At 35.6% G+C, this 26598-nt stretch overlaps 1 protein-coding gene across 12 annotated transcripts in view; it reads left to right on the forward strand.

Moving 5' to 3' along the window:
- The window catches only part of LOC138700107 (T-complex protein 11-like protein 1), a 137149-nt gene that overhangs the window by 38246 nt on the left and 72305 nt on the right, over nucleotides 1–26598 (forward strand). For all 12 annotated transcript variants that reach the window (XR_011332206.1, XR_011332205.1, XR_011332204.1 and 9 more), the window contains 4 exons: nucleotides 7377–7497; nucleotides 13833–13946; nucleotides 14092–14211; nucleotides 20179–20302. Coding sequence is in view for 6 of the 12 variants with exons in the window: in XM_069826430.1 (XP_069682531.1) it covers nucleotides 7377–7497; nucleotides 13833–13946; nucleotides 14092–14211; nucleotides 20179–20302 (479 nt within the window). In the remaining 6 variants the exon portion in view is untranslated. The remainder of the gene's footprint in view (nucleotides 1–7376; nucleotides 7498–13832; nucleotides 13947–14091; nucleotides 14212–20178; nucleotides 20303–26598) is intronic.

Here is a 26598-nt window from a genome sequence, read left to right on the forward strand (position 1 = left end):
TAATGATATTCATTACTACTCTAAAATTAAGTCCAGTGATTTATATTCCTCGTCTTGCCTTCTGGGATTAAACCAAATTAATTTTACTGTCTCAAGTAAAAATCTACTTGATCTTGTCATTACTAATATTATTAATAGTACAGTAAAACTAGCCAATCATTCTCTAGTTTTGGAGGATTCTTATCATCCATCTATCTCCATTAATCTTGAAGTGTATTTGTCGCTACCTGATCACTGCCAATCTAGTACCTTCATAAACTATTCTCAAGGTGATTACTTGAAACTCTATTCCACTCTATACAATCATGATTGGAATTCCATATATCAAACTACTGATGTTAACGTTGCTGCTAACGCGTTATCCCAGATTATGAACAAAGCTATTTATCTTGCTGTTCCTGTCACTTTCGTAAAAAAATCGCACTATCCTAAATGGTTTTCAAATACCTTGCGTATACTTATTAGGAAAAAGAACAAAGCACATAGAAATTTTAAGAAATTCAAAACTGATCACCATTATCAAATTTTTTCCAATTACAGAAAACAAGTTAAAGCTATGATTAAATCTGACAAATTTAAATGGTTACAATCCATTGATGAAAATTTGAAGAATGAACCTAATAAATTTTGGAAATACGTAGAATCTTTTCGTAAATCCAATAATTATCCCACCGAATTATTAATAAATGGGATTCACATTACTGATCAGCAAGAAATTGCTAATGCATTTGCTAATCAATTCAAATCGATTCAAAAACAGCCTAATTCTAATCTCTGTTTGTTGGAGTATAATTCTACTGACTTCTTATCCTTACCTAAAATTACAGTTGAAGACGTTTCATTAGCCATAAAAAAGCTTAAACCTAATAAATCAAAGGGCACTGATGGCATTCCTAATTTTATTATTAAGGGATGTTCTAATATTCTAATACCCGTTTTAACCTTTATATTTAATTTAAGTTTATTAACCGGTACATACCCTATGCTTTGGAAAGAAGCATCCGTTATTCCTATCTTTAAGAATGGTAAAAAAAATGTTGTTTCCAATTATAGACCTATTTCAATATTAAACAATTTCTCAAAAATTTTTGAAAAAATAATCCACAAACATGTTTCATTTTATGTTAAGAATAAAATTAATTCAGCACAACATGGTTTTACTAAAGGTAAATCAACAACTACAAACTTAGTATCCTACCTTAATCTTGTTATGCCTGTTGTTGAAACCCAAGGTCAAATTGACTCAATTTATATCGACTTTAGCAAAGCGTTTGATGTTGTACCTCACAATATTCTGATAAATAAATTAAAAAACTTTGGTCTCTCTTCTAACTACGTGAGCTGGTTTGAAAACTATTTAACTAATAGACAATGTTGTGTTCGTCTTGGTGATTCTCTCTCGGACCCATTTAATTGTTTATGTGGAGTTCCCCAAGGATCTACATTGGGCCCTCTATTATTTTTATTGTTTATTGATGACATATGTAAAAGAATAAGTTCAAACCACCTGTTATTTGCTGATGATCTCAAAATCTTTCGCTCAATAAGTAGTTCTGCCGATTGCCAAACTCTTCAAAATGATATTAACTCCATTGAACTTTGGTCTGACATTAATGGAATGAAAATTAATGAAACAAAAACTTTTGTCATTTCGTACTCTCGAAAAACTACTTCCATAAAATTTAATTATTCTCTTAATAACGCCTGTATTATTAGGAAAAATTCTATAAAAGATCTTGGTGTACTACTCGATTCTAAATTATACTTTCACGATCATGTTCAAAATATTTATAATCATTCAATAAGAATGCTTGGTTTAATAAGGTCTATAACCTATTCTTTTTCTACTCCTGAGTCACTATTAATTCTATACTTTACTTTGGTTCGCTCTAAACTTGAATATGCATCTGTAGCCTGGAATTCCATTACTTCAACCGATTCGGTTAAATTGGAAAATATTCAAAGAAAATTTATTTCCTTATGTGCTTTTCGATATATACCCAATTCCACTGACTTTAACTATCATATTACCTGTAAATATTTTAACTGTTGTAGCCTTTATGCTAGACGTCTAAATCTTGATTATCAATTTTTTTGCAAAGTTATCAAGGGTGATATTGATTGTGAGTCTATCATAAACAATATCAGCCTTCGTATTCCTATAAAAGGTTTAAGATTTCAAAAAAATTTTTATAACCGAAATTCAAAATCACTTTCTCCAGTCTGTAGATGCATAAAATATGCCAATTTGCATGGGCACAATTTAGATCCTTTTAAGGTTTAGTTTCGTTTTGATTATTAGTTTTTACTGTTTGTACTCAATTGTATTCATGTATGTTTTTGTTATTTAAGATATTATTTATTTTTGTTTTGCACCTTTGTATCTTCTGTTTGTGTATTGTGCTGAACTATAATTGGCCTCTGGCTGTTGTTCAGCACACAAATATTAATAATAAATAATAAATAAATAAATAAATTATTATTATTATTATTATTATTAATTATTATTATTATTATTATTATTATTATTATTATTATTATTATTATTATTATTATTATTATTATTATTATTATTATTATTATTATTTAGAAGGATTCGAGATTCAGGATATTCGAGGCATTTGAGAACTTTTAGGATTCAAATTCGACAAAATCTAGCTTGTAGGCTAACAATAATAAAATGACGCAGAGACTAAGAGTAAGGTAAAAAATAGGGAATATTAGAGAATGGTGGGTGTGCAGTGAAGGATCTACCTTTGGAAAAAAAACTATGAATGAAGGAATTACAATGGTAGAAAATGGTGGTGTTGTACTTCAGAGAACCAACTTTTCGACTCTTATGTTAGAAAAAAAACTTCAAATAAAAGTGTTTGAGGTCCTCTTCCACTTTTAAAAATGTCTTAGGACCAATTATGTAAGAGTAAATTGCTTTGTAGTGTGTTTGAACCTCAAATTTATGAAAGAAATAACTGGATGTAAAATCACAAGCGAATTGTTATGTTTTCCGTATTTACTCTCTGCTAACAGAGTGATGTCAGTTGAAAACAAGAATGTGTGATTTAAATAATCTAACACAAATAATAATAAAAAAACACAAAGAATCTATGGTTCATAAGAATTCAACTCTGGATCTGTCAGTGCTTGAAAAAGAGAGATATCAGGGAAGAACTCGACATTGCATTCAGGAGAAATATTGAAAGGCATAATGACGTGGTGAGAAAACAAATTTGGATTTCAACGAGAGTGATCATATTTTCAACAAAATAGAGAGAAGGGTGGTTTTTCAGAACAAACATTCAACAGTAACACCATCCTTTTCCACATTATTGCGTAGGTGAGAGTTTTTTTGTTCTTATAGTCTTATTTTATATGTAATATGGTTGTTTCTCAATCCATTAAGAGCAAATGCTGCATAACTTCCGGCACTAGACCTTGGACTCATTTTGCTGGCATTACCTTCATCTCATTCAGACACTAGATAACCATAGCAGTTGATAAAGCATCATAAAATAACAAACTAAAAAACACTTTATATCACTTAAGTTTTGTACAGGGCTCCTACAAAAGACCTTTCCGGTTTCGAACGTATGTAATTTATGTTCTATGAATGTGAGATGCATGAAAATAATACCAATTGAAAGAGAAACTCAAAAAGTTTAGTTCCTTACCTTAAAGATGTTCAGTGTGCCCGCCTTGGTAACACAGCACACATCAAGCCTATTGTCAAGTTCCACGTAGGTAACGGATTTTTGGACCCCCAGATTCTGAGGTTATGTCTGTTCACCTTACCAGAAAGATGAATAGTGGCTTCGTCAGAAAACACAATGGAACGAATAAATTCATCATAGTTTTCAATTAAAAACTGCATACTTATGCAGAAATTTCTTTGTAGCACTTTGTCCTCTGGTTTTAGGGCTTACAGCAACTGTAATCGGTATGAATGAAATCGCAACCGTTTGCGAAGAATCTTGCCTTAAAATCAGTGTACCATTTACGAATTGTAGGCCCACTGGGTGGATCTGCACCAGACTTTGTTCGGTAATGCTGTTGCATATTAATAACCGACTGGTTCACATGAAAATCAAGCTTTTCTGTCCTATATAGCAATCATTTTGCCTCAACAATGAACAAATTTGTTTATATGCGCTATTATGAGGCAGTGTTACCAACTAAGAAAACAATGTTGTCACAACTAAACTTCTTGAGTTTCTCTTTCCATTGGTGCAATTTTTATGCACCTCAGATTCATAGAACGTAAATTACATGTGTTCGAAACCGGAAAGGTCTTATATAGGAGCTCTGTATGTAGGAACAACTTTCTAATGTTGAATTGAAACTAAGTTGTCGATTTATCTTAGTTAAAGATGGCTAATAGAAAGCCGAAACTACTTTCTACCCGGCTTCTTCTTCTTCTTCTTCTTCTTCTTCTTCTTCTTCTTCTTCTTCTTCTCCTCCTCCTCCTCCTCCTCCCTCCTCCTCCTCCTCCTCCATCTTATTCCTATTCTTCTTATTCTTTCAATGGTCCTCCTATTGAGGTCATCTAATCCATTAGCAACCTGCCATCCCAGTAAAGATGTGAGATCTCTTTTTCTTCTGCTTTTATTCATCAAGCTTCCTGCATTTTAAGAGATGTTGCTCGTTCGTTGGGTCCTGACTATTGCATAATATGCATCCTGGTGAGTTGATGATATTTATTCGGTGCAGATGTTCTGCTAAGCAGTCACGACCTGCTATCAAATGGATTAATACGACTGCTTCTTTTCGTGGTTTCTTTCTATTTAATTTGAATTCTTCATGGATGTTTTCCAGTGTGATTATCTCATACTTTTGTTTCGCTCTCTTTTCATGATATCTCTTTTAGCTTGTATTTGTTGAATTTTGTAGTTTTATAATTTATTTTAGTCTCTCTTTTTTGCCAAAAAAATCTGTTTGATCATTACCATGAAGATCATTACCATCATTACCATATGAGAAGGTATCCATTGAAAAGTTATTATTTTACCCAATTTTGATAACTGATGTACTACTGTTCGTATTTCCTTGAATGGGGTGTTTTGTTGGATGTGATAGTATCTATTGCATCTTTGGAATCGATCAGTATAACAGCTTTTCTAAATTTCTTGGGTCTGACGATCAGTTGTGTAACACAAGTTAGAATTGCAAGTAGTTCTCCTTCAAAGGCAGTTATATTTCTTCCAACTGGTATGTAATGGTTGAACAATTCACTGTAATATAATTATACCAGGTGAACCGTAAGTAATATCATTAATTTCAAGGAGTTGTTCTTAGAGTTATTTAAAACAAAAAAGTTCAATACAATTTTGCTCCTTTGTGCTTCCTTTTCGAGAAAAAAATTATTTTATTTGATACATTTCATAGCATATTTTGGGAAAGCTATTGAATTAATTCTCAATATGCTCAGTCAGTTTAAAATCAATCTTCTTAATGTATCCAGCTGTTTGCTGACAACATAAAGTCCACTATAGTGCACTGTAGTCTATTTAGTTGTTTTTCACGAGAAATGAGGAGTATTTTGATCAGTGTTCATTATAGATACCTGTTGCTAGTAGCCAGAGGTGGGGTGTAGTCAATATATACTGCAGGGCTGTGTCTTCTGCAACTGGTACTGATGATTTTAATTTACTTCTTTTGTGGTTTATGGATGGACAGTATAGAAGAATGTATTCCAGATCTTCATCATGATTATTACACCACAGACAAGTAGGATTATTACACCACTTACTTACTTACTTACAAATGGCTTTTAAGGAACCCGAAGGTTCATTGCCGCCCTCACATAAGCCCTCCATCGGTCCCTATCCTGTGCAAGATTAATCCAGTCTCTATCATCATATCCCACTTCCCTCAAATCCATTTTAATATTATCCTCCCATCTATGTCTCGGCCTCCCTAAAGGTCTTTTTCCCTCCAGTCTCCCAACTAACACTCTATATGCATTTCTGGATTCGCCCATACGTGCTACATGTCCTGCCCATCTCAAACGTCTGGATTTAAGGTTCCTAATTATATCAGGTGAAGAATACAATGTGTGCAGTTCTGCGTTGTGTAACTTTCTCCATTCTCCTGTAACTTCATCTCGCTTAGCCCCAAATATTTTCCTAAGCACCTTATTCTCAAACACCCTTAACCTATGTTCCTCTCTCAGAGTGAGAGTCCAAGTTTCACAACCATACAAAACAACCGGTAATATAACTGTTTTATAAATTCTAACTTTCAGATTTTTGGACAGCAGACTGGATGATAAGAGCTTCTCGACCGAATAATAACACGCATTTCCCATATTTATTCTGTGTTTAATTTCCTCCCGAGTGTCATTTATATTTGTTACTGTTGCTCCAAGATATTTGAATGTTTCCACCTCTTCGAAGGATAAATCTACAATTTTTATATTTCCATTTCGTACAATATTCCGGTCACGAGACATAATCATATACTTTGTCTTTTCGGGATTTACTTCCAAACCGATCGCTTTACTTGCTTCCAGTAAAATTCCCGTGTTTTCCCTAATCGTTTGTGGATTTTCTCCTAACATATTCACGTCATCCGCATAGACAAGAAGCTGATGTAACCCGTTCAATTCCAAACCCTTCCTGTTATCCTGAACTTTCCTAATGGTATATTCTAAAGCGAAGTTAAAAAGTAAAGGTGATAGTGCATCTCCCTGCTTTAGCCCACAGTGAATTGGAAAAACATCAGATAGAAACTGACCTATACGGACTCTGCTGTATATTTCACTGAGACACATTTTAATTAATCGAACTAGTTTCTTGGGAATACCAAATTCAATAAGAATATCATATAATACTTCCCTCTTAACCGAATCTATGAATAACTGATGTACTGTACCCTTATACTCCCATTTTTTCTCCATTATCTGTCGAATACAAAAAATCTGATCAATAGTTGATCTATTACGCTGAAAACCGCACTGATGATCCCCAATAATTTCATCTACGTACGGAGTTAATCTTCTGAAAAGAATATTGGAAAAAATTTTGTACGACGTCAACAAAAGTGATATTCCTCGAAAGTTACCACAGCTGGTTTTGTCCCCCTTTTTAAAAATTGGTACAATTATGGACTCCTTCCATTGTGTATTATGATAATAAATTATTGAAAGAATCAGTACATATAATAGAGGCCCTTTAGTTCCACCTTAAAATGTTCTTGTTCTGGGCTGTTCAGTCCCTCTTTAAATTATAACTTGATCTATTATAGATTTGAGAACTAGAATGTTATGTTGAAATGTACTTTTGAGTCATCTTTACTACACATTTGCAGACTAGCAACTTTTCGTAAAAGTTTAAACCATAAGTTATATAACCATGGTGCATTTACTATCATTATTTTTGCAGCATTCACCGGCAGGTGAAGGACACAATACATAAGGCGTTTTGGGACGTACTAGAATCAGAACTGAACGAGGACCCACCAAATTACTCACAAGCCATGGTTTTACTAGAAGATGTAAAACAGGTAACAAATAGTTTATTGTAATTGTTGAGATTAATTTTCTGCTTATGACTTCACATTTCAGGTTTTCTCTACTGGAGATGCAGTGGCATTACAACATTCACAAAGTAGGAAAGTTCTCTTAAATTTTCGAAATGTTTTATCATTATTTTTTAATTTTTCGCTCTTTCTTGTATTGTAAAACTGATATTATTCTTAATGACGTAACAAAGCGGTGACTTAAATGTGTCTACTTGGTAATTGAGTCAAGAACCTCCAAGAGATTACTGTGAGAAGAACATCCGAATTTTCTGATATCACTCAAGCAACAATTCCTTTGACAGAAATTTGCCTATTTTTCTACTTTTAGTTAGACTTGTGGTGACTGTGGCTTGTGTTAGCAATAAGCAAAGTATGTTTTCCTTGTTTTGGCAAATGTCAGTATTGCATATCAGGACAATAATATATATACAAAATAGGTAAGGAACAGGAGCAGGATTGTACAGACTTTATTACAGTTATTTCACAATGCTCTGGTGACAGTTTTTCTCCATCATTGTTTGTTAATCTACAATTTGCCTATTACACGCAGCAGTGACATATCCACTACCAGTAATAATGTAATAACTATCATTGTTTAACTTCTTATGGAGTTCTTCTGCTATCACTTAGTACAGTGTCTGTTAATTCACTGAATCGAGATTTTTTTTGACTTGAAAAGCTTATATTTCCTTCGAAATGCTACATTCTAATTAGATGTTCCTTACATGTTTTCCTTAATACCAATAATTTTGTAATCTCTTGAGTAATATCCCTGATCACATACAACAGATCGGCTGCAAAAGGGTATCTGTTGAATACAGGGGGGGGAGAGCCATTAATCCTTCCCATTGAAGGCTTTAAGGAACCAACCTGGACAAATACTCAATGTCCCATCCCTACCTTCCCGTGGTGCAGCTGTTAGTAAGCATAATTTTACAAGCGGACCCTGCTCATCTCTAATTCAATAATTTTACAAGCTGAACTAAAGGGAGGGACTACTCATCAATTAACACTGGTCAGCTTGATGAGTTAATGACTGAATTTGGTATAATATTCTTCTATTCAATACCTAATTCCCTCTTTACCCTTTCCTATACAGTCCTCTGACTGAACTCTTAGGGCCATATTCATAGACATTCTCAGCGCGGGCTTCTGGTGGATGATCAGCGAACTAACGTTTTTCGTATTCATAAACCAGTGTTAGCGATATGATATGATATGAATCCTGTACAAGTAACCAGTCGATAGCTGGGGCTAGTTTAGCATGCTCGTAGCACTGGCTAGCGAAATGTCTATGAATAGCATCCTAATTTTCTTCGACCCCGACGGTATTAGAGCATTCGAGGCCTAGGGGTTCATTTCACTTTCCTTCCTACCCTTTCTACTTTTCTATTCCTAGTGTTGACCTGCTATGGCACTAAAATCGTCCTCCAGTAGCTTAAAGAGGGAAAGCTGTGATCAACAAGATCTCCCAACTAGGTCCAGTGGGCCTGTCGACCAACAGCAGGTGTGGTCCTCCAGACATTCTGGAGGTTGTGTGTGGACGAAGTAGCCACCAAAACGTTAAAATATGGTGTTCACTTAAATCGGCTACAACTTGCCACTTAACTCTTTGAAAAATATTGGAGTGCAGGAGATCAAATGACTTTATTGTCAAACACCTGGCATTAGAAAACAACAACAACAACATATAACATTGGCCACGCTATAGACTTTTTTGGCAAGAATGTGAGTGGTTCCACAGACCAACAACAGAATGTTATATGGCTGAACAGTCCTAGATCTGGACGGAGTGTTACCAACCATGAGATAAATTATCGCGTTATGCGATATTTTTAATGCTATGCGATAACACTTGCAGGATATTCATTCATTCTTAGTCTTCTCCCCAAGGGCAGGTCTTTAACTGCAAACACAGCATTATCCAATCTTTCCTATTTTCTGCCTTCCTCTTTGTTTCCACATATGATCCATATATCATAATGTCGTCTATCATCTGATATATTCTTCTGCCCTGAACTCTTCTCCTATACTCTATTTTCTGCCTTCCTTTTTGTCTCCGTATATGATCCATATATCTTAATATCGTCTATCATCTGATATCTTCTTCTGCCCTCTACTGTTCTCCCATTCGTCATTCCTTCCAGTGCATCCTTCAGTAGGCAGTTTTTTCTCAGTCAGTGACCCAACCAATTCCTTTTTCATTTTTGTTTTGTTACCGATAAGCTGCTATAATTTAATGTGTAACACTTTTATTTTATTTATTTATTATTTATAAAAGTGTTACACAATTCCTTTTTGTCTAGGATAATATGATAATTTTCTTTATGTAATTTGAGTAAGGGAATTTAATGTTGATGTGCTCAAATTATATCATTTTTCTGTATAATACAATGAGAAAGGAATTCGTAGAGCTGATATGGAGTAATAAGTATTACTCCATGGAGCTTGCAGCTATTCTTCCATCTAGCGGTTGTTACCAAAAGTTAATTTTAGACAATGGAGACCCTAGTAACTGTTCTTTTTTATATGTTGCCATTTTATAACATGGGAATGGCCAATCTGATATATAGGGCAAACCTAAGTAATGTCATTAATTCTGGTGGGTGATTCCTTCAGTAAAGAGCAACAAAAAAGTCAAACATCATTTTGCTATGTTTTGAATAGATTTCCAGAAAAACATGCGTTTTAAAATACATTAATTATGAGATCTTGCAACACTGCAACCAGCAGGCAGTACAATTAAGTTGTGTTGCTCTGAGCAACCCTTTCACCTGGCTTTTCACCAGGCTTGTTGAAGGTCATTGCCATGTACATTGTTTTTAAACTCTTAAAAAAAAATGCAGACGATATACTGTTTAATTTTTCTGTTTAAACTGTGTTAGGGATTGGAGAATGAACAATGCTCATTTCACATTAATTAGAATCTTGGAAAATATAAAATAAACTCTACAACCTAAATTTAATTAAATGTTCAGAGAACACAGACAATAAGAGACACTTATTTCAAACTAAAGTGAAAAGATTAAGAAATATTTCTACACTTCCATTTAAATTGAATATTCTAGAGATCGTAAACAGTAATGATGCATATTTCACGTTATAAAAACAAAATTTTAAAACATTTAAAACTCCAAGGAAAAAAAAAAGTACGATATTATATTTTACGTTAAAGTAACGAACAAAATTAAAATAGTAATCTAATGTTATGAAACAAGTGTATAATGTTATAGTTTATTATACGAGTAAGTGTTATGAAATGAACGTATTGAGTTTTATACCTTTTATATATATAGTAATTTATTGTATAACATTATAAATGATTTTCATATGCTATTTTTTGGCGACAGCATTATAAAACAATATTAATAAAGAAATAGCATCAAATTTGTAATGATGGATAGTTTGATATCATGGTCTTTGAAGAAAGAGGTTGCTTTGACAACAATGATGATATAGCATTGGCAAATCGTTTCATAATCTTAACTTTATGATATCCATTGTTCAAGAATTAAAACAGAAAATCAATATCCCGAATTTAAAAGAAAACCTACAAATTAAACCAAACCCTTTAACTCTATTAAATATAGAATATAATCTAAATTTAACAGAAGAAATATTAAAATCAGAAGTAAACACTGAAATACTTACTTACAAATGGCTTTTAAGGAACCCGAAGGTTCATTGCCACCCTCACATAAGCCCGCCATCGGTCCCTATCCTGTGCAAGATTAATCCAGTCCCTATCATCATATCCCACCTCCCTCAAATCCATTTTAATATTACGTCTCGGCCTCCCTAAAGGTCTTTTTCCCTCCGGTCTCCCGACTAACAATCTACATGCATTCCTGGATTCACCCATACGTGCTACATGCCCTGCCCATCGCAAACGTCTGGATTTAATGTTCCTAATTATGTCAGGTGAAGAATACAATGCGTGCAGTTCTGCATTGTGTAACTTTCTCCATTCTCCTGTAACTTCATCCCTCTTAGCCCCAAATATTTTCCTAAGCACCTTATTCTCAAACACCCTTAACCTATGTTCCACTCTCAGAGTGAGAGTCCAAGTTTCACAACCATACAGAACAACCGGTAATATAACTGTTTTATAAATTCTAACTTTCAGATTTTTTGACAGCAGACTAGATGATAAAAACATTCTCAAGTGAATAATAACACGCATTTCCCATATTTATTCTGTGTTTAATTTCCTCCCGAGTGTCATTTATATTTGTTACTGTTGGTCCAAGATATTTGAATTTTTCCACCCCTTCGAAGGATAATCTCCAATTTTTTGGTCACGAGACATAATCATATACTTCGTCTTTTCGGGATTTACTTCCAAACCGATCGCTTTACTTGCTTCAAGTAAAATTTCCGTGTTTTCCCTAATCGTTTGTGGATTTTCTCCTAACATATTCACGTCATCCGCATAGACAAGAAGCTGATGTAACCCGTGCAATTCCAAACCCTGCTTGTTATCCTGAACTTTCCTAATGGCATATTCTAAAGCGAAGTTAAAAAGTAAAGGTGATAGTGCATCTCCCTGCTTTAGCCCGCAGTGAACTGGAAAAGCATACTGAAATACTAAAACAATTGTCTTTAGAGACAATTAATATTAGGTACCCTCCACAAAACTGGCTTCATTTATACACTGACGGATCCTTGATCTCCAGAGAACAAGGTGCCGGTGCAGGTGTTACGTGCTGTCTCTTCTCACTTTATAGATCTCTTGGGTATGGAACAACAAGTTTTGATGGAGAAATCATTGCAATAAGTGAAAGTCTCAGGAATCTTCTATGCCACATCAATAAATTTAAAAATGCAGTTATATTATCAGACTCCAAAGCAGCTATTCTATCAATAATCTCTAAACACACACCTTCATCTCAAACAGCAGAAATAACTAAAATGCTCTCTCAATTAATATCTCTCAATAAAAGAATTGTATTCCAGTGGATACCATCCCATTGTGGAATCCTGGGAAACGAGAATGTGGATGCTTTAGCAAAGAAGGGCAGCACTGCTACTTACAGATCTGTTACTAAATCTACGTATTACTCTGTGAAAAGATTTATTAAATCTACATACTTAGACTTCAACAAACAAAATTTGCTAACACAATCTCAAGGGAAAAAATGGAACTCTCTGCATCAAAATCCACAGTTAATTTCCGATTTACCACGAAAATCGTCTGTAGCTGCATTTAGATTGGCAACATGCCATGATTGTTTGGCCAAACACCTGCATAGAATTGGAATATATCAGTCCCCTAACTGCCCATTGTGCAACTCAAACCAAGAAATTGATTCGGAACACCTCAAAATCTGTGCTTCATTGGCTGGCCATGATAATATCTTTGAAAAATATTGGAGTGCAAGAGGTCAAATGACTTTATTGTCAAACGCCTGGCATTAGAAAACAACAACAACTTTATGATACAAGTTATGCCTTCTTAATAGAAGTCATGATGTTTTAGTTGGCATGGTAATATTTTTACGGCACTAGTACGATAATGTGACGCATTGTTCATGATTTTTACTAACGATAAAGACAATGTACAATGCTGAAGTACAAAAAAAAATTATTTTTAAACTCTTCAATTTAATATTAATTAAATATTCAGTGAACACAGCCAATACGAAAAGCTTATTTTACATTATACAAAATGTAAATAACGATTTTAAAAATCTCTGTTTGTCATATTATGAGCGTTTTTTTCATCCAGTTAGAAATAGTTTCCTCCCACTTTAATTTTTTAAGTAGTAATCGGTAAACTTACATAGAACAAATCAAATTTTCCAAGCCATATTTAAAAACAATTGTGTTACATTTACATTTCTCATCTCACCCATTCTTTGCATATGTGAGCTGCATCTGTTCAGACATCTTTACAGCATTGTCACAATGCATCAGGTTTTAAAATTCTTTTGGAGAACGAAAACTTGCATTTGTTTGGATCAAATTTCTGCACATTTAAAGGACAAAACTAAAATTCTTTCAGTCATTTGTTATAATACATTGCTCTTTTAAATTGACTGAACATATTGAGAATTAATTCAATACCTTTCCCATAATACATTATGATATGTTTCATATAAAATAATTTTTTCTCTAAAAGGGAGCACAAATGAGCAAAATTATATTGAACTTTTTTGTTTTAAAAATATCTTAAAGAATAACCCCTTGAAATTAATGACATTACTTATGGTTCACCCTATACATGTAATCAGAGGTAATATGTTAAATAATACAGTGTGTGTGTAAATCATGTAAACTAAAATGTTAATGTACTCATTGTACCTGCTCCTTTACAGAATCTCATATCACTACTTCTGCCCCAACACACAAAGATAAAAGAAGAAATCCATGAGGCCCTGGACGCAGCTCTGATCAGGCAACAAGTTGAAAGGAGAGTTCTTGACTTTCAGGTATGCTGAAAGTTGTCTTTTAGATTGCTGCAATACTGTATATGGAAATACTGTATGCTGTACGGAGCTATTCTTAGTTCTTAATTCACAGAGGACTTTGAGTTGAGATGAGTCATTCTGAATTCTGCTATTAACTTTATTACAGTATTATGCTCAGTATGTGATAACTGTCATGGGGAAGCTTTGTGCTCCTGTACGAGACGAGAAAATCAAGGAACTTACTGAAATACAAGGAGTGGTGCCGATGTTCAGAGGAATATTGGAGGTATGTAACTGTAGAAATAAATACTTACTGTTGGTATAAGTAAAAAATTAACTTTAACTTTCGAGATGATAGTGTAAATAAGGAGAGAGAAGGGAGCAAGTTTACTAGCGATCTACAAATCGTAGTTTCCAGCTTTCTCGACTTTGCTTGTGTAAGAAACAAACACAAGCCAAACTGTCCCAGATTATGAGATAGCAAACCATGCAAAGCTTAACGCGCCTTGTGTACACAATTTACGTTTATATGAGAATACAAAAGTACTACAAGTTTCGGCACGAATAACTGGCCCGCCTCATCTCACTAAGATGCACAAAGAAATGTTTGGATGCTGGTGGAGTTACAGCATTTATTGTGAAGGTTACAGACACTTCGTTAATTTCATTAGGCTATTCATTTTCACTTTCATTTCATATCGCATTAATTATTATAGGAGAAAGTTTATATTCAGACCAAGTGAGATGAAGCAGATCGGTTATTTGTGCCCAACCCTGTATGCAACTAATTAACAAACAGAATAATACAGTTATTAAGAAAACAATGGTTAAATGACAATAATTTTTACATAAACATGTCAGAATAGTACAGGGTTGTACAGATAAAACTGGCCCGTCTCATCTCATTTAATTTGAAACGAACTTTTTTCAAAGAAATGGAATAAAATGAATAAATGAATGTGTCCTGTACTAACCTTCATAATAGATGTTGAAAATGCCCTCCACCAACATCTAGACACTTCTGTGCACGTCTTAACAGGTTCATGTAGACACGTGCCAATTCCTCATGGGTGATAGTGCTGATGCTTCAGTTCTTCATCAGTAGTATGGAGATTCGGCTAGTATACTTTCCCTTTCAAGTACTCCCATAAATATAAGTCACATGTCTACAAATCTGGTGACCGCGGTGGCTACAAGTCTTTGCTCACAGTGAACAGCTGATGAATAACACGTAAATGACCTCTCAGATGTGAGAGATGTTGCTCCATCTTGTTGAAAGAAGCAGTAATTCGGTGCTCTTCTATTAATTGGGGATAAAATTCATCTAAGAAGGTAAAATATACATCCGTGTTGATTGTGGTGTCGAAGAATATTGGACCGATAATGCATTCCACAGTCGTAGTGCACCACACACTAATCTTTTGGTCGTGTAGGGTTGCTCATACACTAGGTTAGGATTTTCTGTCACTCAGTACCTGCTTTCTGGGAGTTTACATATCCTGAAAATCGTCTTTAGCTGCATTTAGATTGGCAACAGGCCATGATTGTTTGGCCAAACATCTGCATAGAATTGGAATATATCAGTCCCCTAACTGCCCATTGTGCATCTCAAACCAAGAAATGGATTCGGAACACCTCAAAATCTGTGCTTCAGTGGCTGGTCATGATAATATCTTTGAAAAATATTGGAGTGCAAGAGGTCAAATGACTTTATTGTCAAACACCTGGCATTAGAAAACAACAACATATCCTGATAGATGAAACCAAGCCTCATCAGTCATGATAAACAACAATGGGTCCAAATGACCATCTGTAACCATATTCAACAACCAGCAGCAAAAATTTAAACGTTTATCCTTATCAGGCTCCTTCAGTTGTTGCACAGCTGTCACTCGGTACGGTTTAAATTTCAAAGTCTTCAACACACTTCTTCAAGTTTTCTTAGTCGCATGGACCTGTTGAGCCTATTTCGTGATGAACTTTTGAGGACTCCTGGTCATCATTTCCTGAATTCGCACTGTAAGTTGAGGTACCCAAACAGAAGGTGCTCTGTTCCTCATTACATTTGCAGTGGGTATTTGTCGAATACAGGGAGGAGAGCCATTAATCCTTTCCATTGAAGGCTTTAAGGAACCAACCTGGACAAATACCCAATGTCCCATCCTTACCTCCCCGTGGTGCAGCTGTCAGTAAGCATAATTTTACAAGCTGAACTAAAAGGAGGGGCTACTCATCAATTAGCACTGGTCAGCTTGATGAGTTAATGACCGAATTTGGTATAATTTTTCTCTATTCAATACCTAATTCCCTCTTTACCCTTTCCTATCCAATCCTCTGACTGAACTCTTACTTTCTTCGGCCCCGATGGTATTAGAGCATTCGAGGCCTAGGGTTTCATTTCACTTTCCCTCCTACCCTTTCTACTTTTCTGTTCCTAGTGCTGACCTGCTATGGCACTAAAATCGTCCTCCAGTGGCTTAAGGAGGGAAAGCTGATGATCAACAAGATCTTCCAACTAGGTCTAGTAGACCCATTGACCAACAGCAGGTGTGGTCCTCCAGACATACTGGAGGTTGTGTGTGGATGAAGTAGCCACCAAAACATCGAAATATGGTGTTCATTTAAATCGGCTACAACTTGCCATTTAACTACTCCTTCTCAAACAGTAGAAATAACTAAAATGCTCTCTCAATTAATAACACTCAATAAAAGAATTGTATTTCAATGGATACCATCCTATTGTGGAATCCTGGGAAACGAGAATGCGGATGCTTTAGCAAAGAAGGGCAGCACTGCTACTTACAGACCTGTTACTAAATCTACGTATTACTCTGTGAAGAGATTTATTAAATCTACATACTTGGACTTCAACAAACAAAATTTGATAACACAATCTCAAGGGAAGAAATGGAACTTCTGCATCACAATCCACAGTTAATTCCTGATTTACCACGCAAAACGTCTGTACCTGCATTTAGATTGGCAACAGGCCATGACTATTTGGCCAAACACCTGCATAGAATTGGAATATATCAGTCCCCTAACTGCCCATTGTGCAATTCAAATCAAGAAATGGATTCGGAACATCTCAAAATCTGTACTTCATTGGCTGACCATGACAATATCTTTGAAAAATATTGGAGTGCAAGAGGCCTGGCATTAGAAAACAACAACAACATTTGGAGTGGATCCAGTTGTACGACATTTTCGCACCAAATCTTGAATGCTGCTTTTCGCTTGTTTTGTACAAAGCGGATATTTGTCCCTGAATAATTCCCGTGTTTCCTTGATAGAGCTAGTACGTATGTAAGCCTCTGTAATTAGTATTCGTTCTGGTATTCAATATGTCATGCTTACTCACAAAACAACTCTTTACATTACAACAACAAACAGAACAGTTTATAAATCATTTGTAAGTTATAGCACATAACAAACACAGTGTAACTAAACATGTGGAAGAAAGGATAGCCAACATAATTTCAAATCAAATGAAATGACATGGGCTGGTTTTATCTTCCCAACTCTGTATACGAGTAATTTGAAATCCTTATTTTAAGAATTGGTGCTGTCATTGAATCAAATCAATTGAGACAAGGAAAAATTAAGGAATAATAATAATAATAATAATAATAATAATAATAATAATAATAATAATAATAATAATAATAATAATTACTTCGAAACTTTCTCGGGCTTCCAGCCAGGTAACAAGTTGGTGGTCCACCGACATTTCGAGGATGTTCATGTTCCTTGTCTTCAGGGTTAACTGATAATTAGCAGGATATCTTATTCCTTATTTATAGTCCTGGGGGGAGTAGTCAACTGAGGAGCTAGGCACTGATTGGCTTTCCGTGTTCCATGCATTGCGGACCGCGGCGTGAACATAGCTGATGTGTTGCCTTGTGTTGTGCGGGTGGCTGACTGATCACGTGTCTCTTGGTAGGCCTGATGGACGTGTTCTCCTGTGTCCTCCATTGATGACGGGCCGCCGTCTGGGTGTTGAGAATTTTTATTGCCAGTGTAGTGCTGAGTTGGAGACCCGAGCCCCGATTCAGGTTACTGCTTTTTAACACTATGGCCAGGGTTTCCTTAGCTCTCCTATCCCAGTAGCCTAAACACTTTGCCAGGACCTCGGTTTCATTGAAATTAGCCCTATGGCCAATACAGTGTTTGGGCAATCTGGGTTTTTCGGGCTGCATTAACCTGATGCTTTGTTGGTGTTCAGAAAAATGAGTCTGGCCAATGTAAGCTGCCTCACATTCACAGGGAATGTGATAGATACCTGGTACTCTGAGGCCTAGACCATCTTTTACTGCTCTGACCCTGTTCCTAATTTTAGGCGGAGGTTTATGGATTGTTTTTATTCCATCCTTATCTTTCTCGACAACTTCTCCATGAACATTAGACAGGCTACAACTGGTTTGTTCATTTCTTGTGTGTCGGTGGTAGGCTGCTTCTTCTTCTTGTGTCTTGCTCTTTTCAGAGCAGCTGCAATGTCTTAGCTGGATATCCATTCTGCTGGAGGGTGAGTTTCAGATATTGAAATTCGGTTTCCAAATGCTCCGGGTCCAATATAGAAACTGCTCAGTGGTGTAGCAGACATTATAAATGAATGCTGTCAATACCGTAAAACAGGTGAAGAGGAACGAATTTTTTTATTTTTTTTTTATTTCTTTGTGTCAGAGAGTAAATATAATAATGTGCACAGCAGGTACCATAAGTTGTGCACATCCATTCCCCAGGCAAACCCATGAAATTCAATCAATCTTCTTAATGTATCCAGCTGTTTGCTGACAACATGTAGTCCACTGTAGTCTATTCAGTTGTTGTTCACGAGAAATGAGGGGTATTTTGATCGGTGTTCATTATAGATGCCTGTTGCTAGTAGCTAGAGTTGGGGTGTATTCAATATATACTGCAGGGCTGTGTCTTCTGTAACTGGTACTGATGATTTTAATTTACTACGTTTGTGGTTTATGGATGGACAGTATAGAAGAATGTGTTCCAGATCTTCTTGAAGAGGTTTTGGTTGCAAATATGTTGCCTGTTTTGCAATATTATCGACTTTCTCATTTCCAGGTATACCACAATGACTAGGTATCCATTGAAATGTTATTTCCTTTTGGAATTCTTTTAGTTTACTTAGTTGTTTCTCAATTGGAATAATTCTATGTGAATATAGGTTTGTTACATATTTAATTATATTAAATATAGCCCCCTTGGAGTCTAGTAAGTATGCAAATACATTTTTCAGAAATTTGAGTAACTGAAGAGCAGCATCAATAGCTAGCAATTCAGTGTCAAGACTGGAGGAGGATGAACATGGTATGAAATAACTTTCTTGGTATGTTGGAATATAATACCCTGCTCCTGATGTCCCATTATTAGGATTTAGAGATCCATCTGTATAAATTTGAAGATGACATGAAATTCAATAAACATTGTCAAATAAATGATGGCTGCAGTGTTCTGGGATCACAAAGAAATTTTGATAATAGAATTTATGGTACCAGGGACTGCTATAATATCGGAGGTATATTGTGAAATGCTGGAGAAGCTTTGGAGGTTGATCCAAAGCAAATGGCATGGGATACTTACCAAGAATTTCATACTACTGCAGAACAGTGCACGGCTCCATACCTTTACTTGCACAAAGGTTTTACTCAATTAGCTCAATTGGAAGATTTTCAACCATTCCCCCTACAGCTTGGACTTCGTACTGAGAGAAGATGAATGTCTAGCTGGTTACCCAGTGCTTTTAAACCGAGGACTCATGGATAAGTCAACAACTGTTTGGGTATTCTGGTGGTGCCATTCTTTTATGAGAGACTGCATAGTGTGACAATTGACTGAATTTAGGTGGCAACTTCTAGCTTGTAAAGACGTATTATCTGCTTATAGATAACTTTTGTATGTGATGAAACTACCTATTTTCTCAGTTTTTGTTGTCTCTTCTTTACAACTCAATCGGAGATTAATTTTTTTATAGTCCTTTTACAGTATATGGCTTTCTTGATTCTTTGGTTATTAAATGAATTTCCTGTGTTCGACATTCAAAGCCGGTGCTTCTTCCAGTAAGCATATCAGGTATCTTCCGAGAACTGATGATTCTGTAATGAAATAATATTGACAGGTAGTAAAAGTCGAGATAGGGATAGCATTGAACCAAAGTAAATATGTATAAAATACAGTTGAACTAGTTTAGGCATTAAATTAATCATTAATTAATATAATGTGTGCATATTCATTTTAGACATTGGATCTGATGAAACTGGACATGGCAAATTTCACTATTGACTATTTTCGACCAAACATCATTGCCAAGAGTGTGGAATATGAAAAACAGAAGTTCGCGGAGTTTTTAAAAATTCAAACAGGTTAGTATGAAATTTAATTATCATTGTTATGTATACCTTCCAATAGATTTTAGAAAATGTAGATCTGGACGAGCTCCCTCCTTATTTATTATCATCGTATCATCTTAGGTGCATAGAGTGTTGGTGCTGATAATAATTTTGAACAACACATTTCTGTTTATCAGACAGCTGTCAAGAAACATTTTTATGGAGAAAATATAACAAAATTCCGTAGGAAGTTCTTATGTTAGACGAAAAATCGAAATAGAATGAATATCTTAACTGGAGAAAATTTAAACAAAGGTAGTATTGAATTAGAAGATAGTACTCAAAAGTTGTTTATCACAACAGTTGAGAGTGTCTATAAATTCAACATCTCGAAACACGAAATTGCTTAACCCAGATAAGACTGAATTATTTTTTGTTAAAAAAATACGATTTTTTATATGAATTATTTAATTGTAATTGATATAACATAGCAAAGTTGTTTTTAAATTTTTTTATGTTGATAGTATCCGAGATTTTCACTGTCCTATATGTAGGACGTCAGTCATATTCCCATAAAAAACATTATATGACATAAGTCGTTTTAGCACTAGCATAATATATAAATTGTTTAGCTTAACAATATATCAAATTAACACAAAATTATAATATCACTCACACACAATGAGATTATTGTAATTTTCGAGAATGTTTATGGTGTGTGATACGTGATAAAACATTTTACATGTACACTAACATATTATTGTTGTCTTTGTGTGACACTGTCTGCATCGAGTTTGTTTTTCTTGAGATACCACAAAATGATTACTTCCATCAAACCTTGAATCTTTTTGCTCAATCTTAGATGAGATGGTCTACTGCAGTGGTTGTCAGCACTCACTGAAATGGGTAAAGGGTAAGTGCAGGAGGAATAGGTAGAGAGCATACCTGCCAGCAGCTACAAATGCATGCTGGTGCTGTAAGAGACCTGCGAGTAAGAGACGCTAGCCTGAGAGTGCAATGAGTTGACGACCGCTGGTCTACCGATTGACTGTACATGTCAAGTAGTGGATTCGAGAACAGATAAGACAAGACATTTGCGAAATGTAAGGTGATCGAGTTTCGTTGGAGTTTATCTTGTATAGCTGCCATGCATTTTGTTCTGCTACGTCAATGCAGACTAAAGTACCATTTCTTGCCTCCAATAGATGTTTTGTACAGACTGATTTTTTTGGTCCACCCATATTTTTATTGTACTGATATGATATTGGGCTATTTCACTGATATTTTCTTCTTCAAATTTCTAGAATATCTTGAAACTGTGTGCACTGGGTTCACGGAAATTGAATTGGAAGCAATAGTTACAATGCTGTTATCATTCTATTTTCCGAAAACAATGTTCTCAGTCTTTTCTACTTTATACTCGTATGTTACAGTGCTGCTTTCTTCATTTGCTTTGATTCCTGCAAAGAACACTTTGATGTATGCATTTCTCTAATTGTTTCCATACCCTATATGCCCCTTCTACGGAACTCTGAAAGTGGTGGTACTGAAGTGAAAAGGTTGTCAAGAATAAGTGATAGAATAATGCACCCAGGTTTGTCACTATATCCGAATATTGAAGAATCACACTAGCATCCAAACCCAGATTCTTGTTCACTCCTGAGACAAGTTGCAGCTCCTTGGTTTGGATCTATCCACAGTGATAATAATAATAATAATAATAATAATAATAATAATAATAATAATAATAATAATAATAATAATAATAAATCCGTGGCGCCTACAGCCTGTGAAGGGCCTAGACCAACCAACCGGCTGCTGGCCTCACGCCCACATGCTGAAGCAGAGGTGGACGATCATCCAACAGAATGGAGGTATCGTGTGGTTAGCACAATGATCCCCCCAGCCGTTATAGCTGGTATTCGCAACCGGATTTTGCTACCTATCGTAACTCCCCAAGTGCATCACGATGCTGGGTGGGCACCGGTCCCATACACTGGCCGAAATTTCATGAGAAAATTTCTTCCCCCATGAGGAATTGAACCAGCGCGCATTCCATAACGCGAGTCCTAGGCGGCATGCCTTAGACCGCGACACCACGGTGCGGGACATCTATCCACAATATGTATCAATATTTAGTAGCCCCTGTCCATATTTTATATCCATACTATTTTGTAGGTTTTCCCCAGATGAATTGCTTGCATCCATGTTTCCCGAAATAAGGTACCATTGCTTCATCTACAGAATGATTTTCCTTATGGGGAACATATTCCTGAAAGCGTTTGTTCAGATGATCAAATAAGAGCCGTACCTTAGTAAATTTAGCAGCTGCATCAATTTCATCATTATTGCATGCGTGGAAATTAGCTATTATAAAATTTGAATCTATGTATCGCCAGAGACTGCATTCACAACTAGTGGGTTATGAGTATCCAAGCTGTTTTCCCAATACATTTGGCGCCTAGGTAGATCTACTTATCCACTAAGTAGCAGTATTGAGATAAATATTTTCATTTCATTATTGGTAACATCACCAATGAAATTCTTCTGTGCTGCATATTGGTTAGTAAATTTAACCAGCATTTCAATATCATCATCAAATAATTGTGATGGAGAAAAGTTTGTTGAGACCCGAGTTTAGTGGGAAAAATATAGTATTTCCCTGTTGTCTGACAACTTCTTCCCAATTGAAATTTATTATTCTTTCTCTCCATCTGTATATTGGTTGCTGAATCACTAGTGTTTCTACTGCCATTCTTACCATTGCCTTTACTATGTTCATCATCATCATTATGACTTTCGTCATCATAATCATCCATTCCCTTTCCTTGTGTGTTAAGGGTTACTTCTGTCTCAGCTCACAACTGACTACCAGGCATATTGTCAATTGTAGGGTTATTTTCATCACCAGAATCCTCATCAGTTACGTTATCACACGCATTTTTTGGTGATAAAATGGTGATGGAAATGTTATTGTACTTAGGTATAGCAACTTGGTCGTCCTGAATCATTTGTAAGGCTTCATTTAGTGAAAATCCCCTATAATAACATGTGTACTATTAGTCTCACGAAATGTCCCCTCTTATGATTGACGTACTACATGTAGTTTGCCTAACTTTACCATGATATGGCATAACAATAAAAAATTGAATCCAATTATGAATTATTATATACGAAGTACATCATACGAGTATGCCCTATCAATATCAAAAGCGTTATACCTATAGCATGTGATATATACCGACTTCGGGAACAACATGTTCTGCTCCACAGCCATGACTCACACAAATATGTTAACAACAATGACTATGACTATGACAGACTGAACATAAGAAAAAAAATTGGAGGCAATTTAAAACACATAAGGATTATGGTATCATGATTGCCAACTATGAAAATCTTACACTACAATGTTAAAAAAATAAAATGTCTGGTGTCCTATATAGCACATCAAATGAAATCATAAAAGAGCCGTATATGGCATAGAATTATAACTCCAGACTGTGAAGTAAATGTGTGTTATTATAGTTATTCTCAGTAGTGTATTTATAGCAATTTAGTTAATCCCATTTTACTCTTCTTCAGTGATGAAATATGGTTTCATCTAAATGGTTATACTAATAGCTAAAATAGTCATTACTGAAGTACAGAAAATCTGTATGAAATGTTCGAAATTCCTCTGGATTAGGGACAAACGTCGATTACTTTCGGGAATACAACTCGCATGTCTTACACTGAATGATATGTAAATAAGAAAAAAAAAAGTTTTATAAAGTTTTCATCAGGATTCAGTCAGCAATTGGCATTGAGTAGCAGTACAGATGTTAGTATTGAATGCTAACTGCCTTTGCCTCCAGGAAATAATGTGTTATTTATTTCAGTTAGAGGTTGAATGAACCCTAGAGTTATATCGCAGCTGAAAGGATTAAGTCAATGGAAAAAATTAGAATCGAATCCACGACCTTCCAATTTGTAGGCTACTGCTTTAACTGGGATGTGACTTTTTATACCCAGTTGTTCTTCACATATTGCATCTCTACTGTTGTGAGTTGATGCCAATCTGATTTCTTTTTAGTCCAAGCTTCCCCTCCATGTACTAATAATGGTCTCACCAAAGTTTTATTAATTTTGAGTACAAATCTGTTTTTGTACTACAGCAGGTTTAAAAACTGAACTTATGATTCCCAAAATCTTCATAAAATTCGATATTTTCAAAAATATATATTTTTCTTAAGTGTACAACATTTCATTGTAACCTATCCTGAGGAAACTTAATTACATTTAAGTCTCTAAAACATGAATAATTTCGAGGGAAAAATTGTTCCGGAGCCGGGTATCGAACCCGGGACCTTTGGTTTAACGTACCAACGCTCTACCACTGAGCTACCCGGGAACTCTAACCGACACCAATCCAATTTTTCCCTCTATATCCACAGACCTCAAAGTGGGCTGACAACCATCAAGCAACCAACTTCGAGTGCACACTAACTCCGTGTGACTTAAATTGTGGTTTTCTGTTAACGAACAGTGACGTGTATTATGCAAATCAAGATTTCACGTATAACTCCCTGTAAAGTTGATTTGAATAATTTCGAGGGAAAAATTGTTCCGGAGCCGGGTATCGAACCCGGGACCTTTGGTTTAACGTACCAACGCTCTACCACTGAGCTACCCGGGAACTCTAACCGACACTGATCCAATTTTTCCCTCTATATCCACAGACCTCAAAGTGGGCTGACAACCGTCAAGCAACCAACTTCGAGTGCACACTAACTCCGTGTGACTTAAATTGTGGTTTTCTGTTAACGAACAGTGACGTGTATTATGCAAATCAAGATTTCACGTATAACTCCCTGTAAAGTTGATTTGAATAATTTCGAGGGAAAAATTGTTCCGGAGCCGGGTATCGAACCCGGGACCTTTGGTTTAACGTACCAACGCTCTACCACTGAGCTACCCGGGAACTCTAACCGACACCAATCCAATTTTTCCCTCTATATCCACAGACCTCAAAGTGGGCTGACAACCGTCAAGCAACCAACTTCGAGTGCACACTAACTCCGTGTGACTTAAATTGTGGTTTTCTGTTAACGAACAGTGACGTGTATTATGCAAATCAAGATTTCAGGTATAACTCCCTGTAAAGTTGATTTGAATAATTTCGAGGGAAAAATTGTTCCGGAGCCGGGTATCGAACCCGGGACCTTTGGTTTAACGTACCAACGCTCTACCACTGAGCTACCCGGGAACTCTAACCGACACCAATCCAATTTTTCCCTCTATATCCACAGACCTCAAAGTGGGCTGACAACCGTCAAGCAACCAACTTCGAGTGCACACTAACTCCGTGTGACTTAAATTGTGGTTTTCTGTTAACGAACAGTGACGTGTATTATGCAAATCAAGATTTCAGGTATAACTCCCTGTAAAGTTGATTTGAATAATTTCGAGGGAAAAATTGTTCCGGAGCCGGGTATCGAACCCGGGACCTTTGGTTTAACGTACCAACGCTCTACCACTGAGCTACCCGGGAACTCTAACCGACACCGATCCAATTTTTCCCTCTATATCCACAGACCTCAAAGTGGGCTGACAACCGTCAAGCAACCAACTTCGAGTGCACACTAACTCCGTGTGACTTAAGTTGATTTGCGTCTCTAAAACATGTTTATCAGTTTGTAAAAAAATGTTGATAACTGCAGTAATTGATGATGATGATAATGATGATGATGATGATCATCATCATCATCAGATATATTTGCTAGGAACTCCTTGTCATGTTAGTTTTTGTCATAATTGCTATGAAATTCATTGCTTTTCCTGAATACAGTTTGTTTTCTGGGTGTGGCTGAACATTGCTTTGCATTATCCATGGCTGATAAGAAGTGTAATACTGCCTTCTTCTAGATAATTAATAAAACCATTCAAGAAACAATTTTGAAAAATCTTATGTGACATTTACTCATGAAAATCGAAAATTAAATTGTATCTAAATTTCTGAATATCCATTAACTTCGTGATATCTATTTTTGGAAATTATATGTGGCAGACAAAAAATTAGCTCTCTTTCTATAGAGGTAACGTTAGTCCACCATTTTAAAGTCTAGTCTGACTGTTATTAGTCATGTTTCATGTAAATAATTTAATTCATTGTAAGTAAGAATTTCAGCTATGCCATGGAAGTGTCAATCCTATCCATGAATATCTTGCTATCGCCATATCTTTGTGTATCTGAAACCTACATATTTCACTAATTTTAAATTAGAATCTTGTATGAAATTTAGTCTTTCACATGCAGTCATTTTTTGGCATTTGGGAATTAGCAGTAG

Source organism: Periplaneta americana, chromosome 5 (genome assembly GCF_040183065.1).
Source record: "Periplaneta americana isolate PAMFEO1 chromosome 5, P.americana_PAMFEO1_priV1, whole genome shotgun sequence".
Classification (NCBI taxonomy): domain Eukaryota; kingdom Metazoa; phylum Arthropoda; class Insecta; order Blattodea; family Blattidae; genus Periplaneta; species Periplaneta americana.